Source organism: Pteropus alecto, unplaced genomic scaffold (genome assembly GCF_000325575.1).
Source record: "Pteropus alecto unplaced genomic scaffold, ASM32557v1 C19109261, whole genome shotgun sequence".
Lineage (NCBI taxonomy): Eukaryota > Metazoa > Chordata > Mammalia > Chiroptera > Pteropodidae > Pteropus > Pteropus alecto.
In genome coordinates this window covers 1,343-2,890 of record NW_006494491.1, presented here as the reverse complement: position 1 = coordinate 2,890, position 1,548 = coordinate 1,343, and the positions used below count along the sequence as shown (strand labels likewise).

At 37.8% G+C, this 1,548-nt stretch overlaps 1 protein-coding gene across 1 annotated transcript; it reads right to left on the bottom strand.

Annotated features, from left to right (window-relative positions):
- Window positions 1–217: 217 nt before the first annotated feature.
- LOC102892486 (olfactory receptor 5M10) lies at window positions 218–1,156 on the bottom strand. Its single transcript, XM_006925318.1, has one exon. It carries the CDS (start codon window positions 1,154–1,156, stop codon window positions 218–220), a length of 939 nt encoding a protein of 312 aa, XP_006925380.1.
- Window positions 1,157–1,548: the final 392 nt, after the last annotated feature.

Sequence of the window (1,548 nt, the reverse complement as noted above, 5' to 3'; positions counted from 1 at the left end):
AGAGTCTCTGGTAAAGAAAATGATTTTTAATTTCAATGTTACAGTTTTTATGAGAAAAATTTCTCTTGAAAGTATAAATTTTGAGGAGAATTTAGTTAATATCACTGAGAATTCATGAAGATAAATAAATCATGACTATAAGGTGGTAGGTGTGTCCCCTGAGAGGAGTCACTATCTTATCACAGACACAGTAATATCAAATTGACTGACGCCTAAACTACAATTTTACGAGATTTCCCTTAATCATTTGCTGCAAGGCATGGATCACATCCTTGTTCCTTAGACTATAGACCAACGGGTTCAACATTGGGCTCAAAAAAGTATAAAAGACTGCAATTACTTTGGACTCCTTTACAGATTTCTCAGATGAGGGTCTCAAGTACATGCAGAAGAGGGTTCCATAAAATACAGTGACTGTTGCCAGGTGGGAACCACAAGTAGAAAAGGCTCTGTGCCTGCCTTCAGTAGAACGCATCCTCAAGATGGCTGCAATAATGAAAAGGTAGGACAGGAGAATGATGAAGAGAGAGCTCGACAGAGTAAAACCAGCAACTATAAACATTGCCATCTTTTTGACGTAGGTGTCAGTGCAGGCCAGCATTAGAAGTGGAGGATCGGCACAGTAGAAATGATTGATTTCAAGAGAGCCACAGAAGGACAAGTGAAAAGTCAGCAGTGCCTGAGAGAGTCCATTAAGGAAGCCAAAAGCATAAGGGACCATGACTAGAGAGATACAAATATCCTTGGACATTCTGGTAGTGTAATGTAAAGGGCTGCAGATGGCTACATAGCGATCCAGTGCCATTGAAGCGAGGATATAAAACTCAGTGATCACCAGGGCAATGAAGAGAAGACATTGCATGAAGCATCCAGCATAGGAGATGGTCTTCTGGTCTGAGAGGAAATCATAAAGCATGTTGGGAGTAATATTGGAGGAATAGCAAATGTCTACAAAGGAGAGGTGGCTAAGGAAGAAATACATGGGGGTTTGGAGGTGGGAATTGGTCCTGATCAGCATGATCATGCACAGATTCCCTGCCAGCGTAATTAGGTAGATGACCAGAAACACCCCAAACAGGATCTTCTCTAGTACTGGGTCATCCGTGAGTCCTAAGAGGATGAATTCTGTCACTATAGTGTGGTTTTGGGAAGTCATCTTCTTATTCCTTGAAAACCGAAAGTGACAAAGAACGTGAAGAATTCTGTGTGATCCAGATTCTGCATTTATTTTATCCATTTCATCATTTCATCATTGATTTATCCATTATAGGGAAATTTCCCTTTTTCAATAGACACATCAGAATGTCTGCATAAATCTGCTCACATTATATCTTTGTGTTATCTCTCTTTCAATATATCAAAATGCACACATTCTCTCTCATATGTACATAATTATATACTTATATGTAATTATATATTAATTTATATATGTAATGTAATATAAAACATATATGTATATAGCCATACATTTATACCTGTCTTCTTAGGGAACTTCATATTTGATATATTTTTCAAATATTGTGAAAAATTAAAGCCAAAGGGATGAAA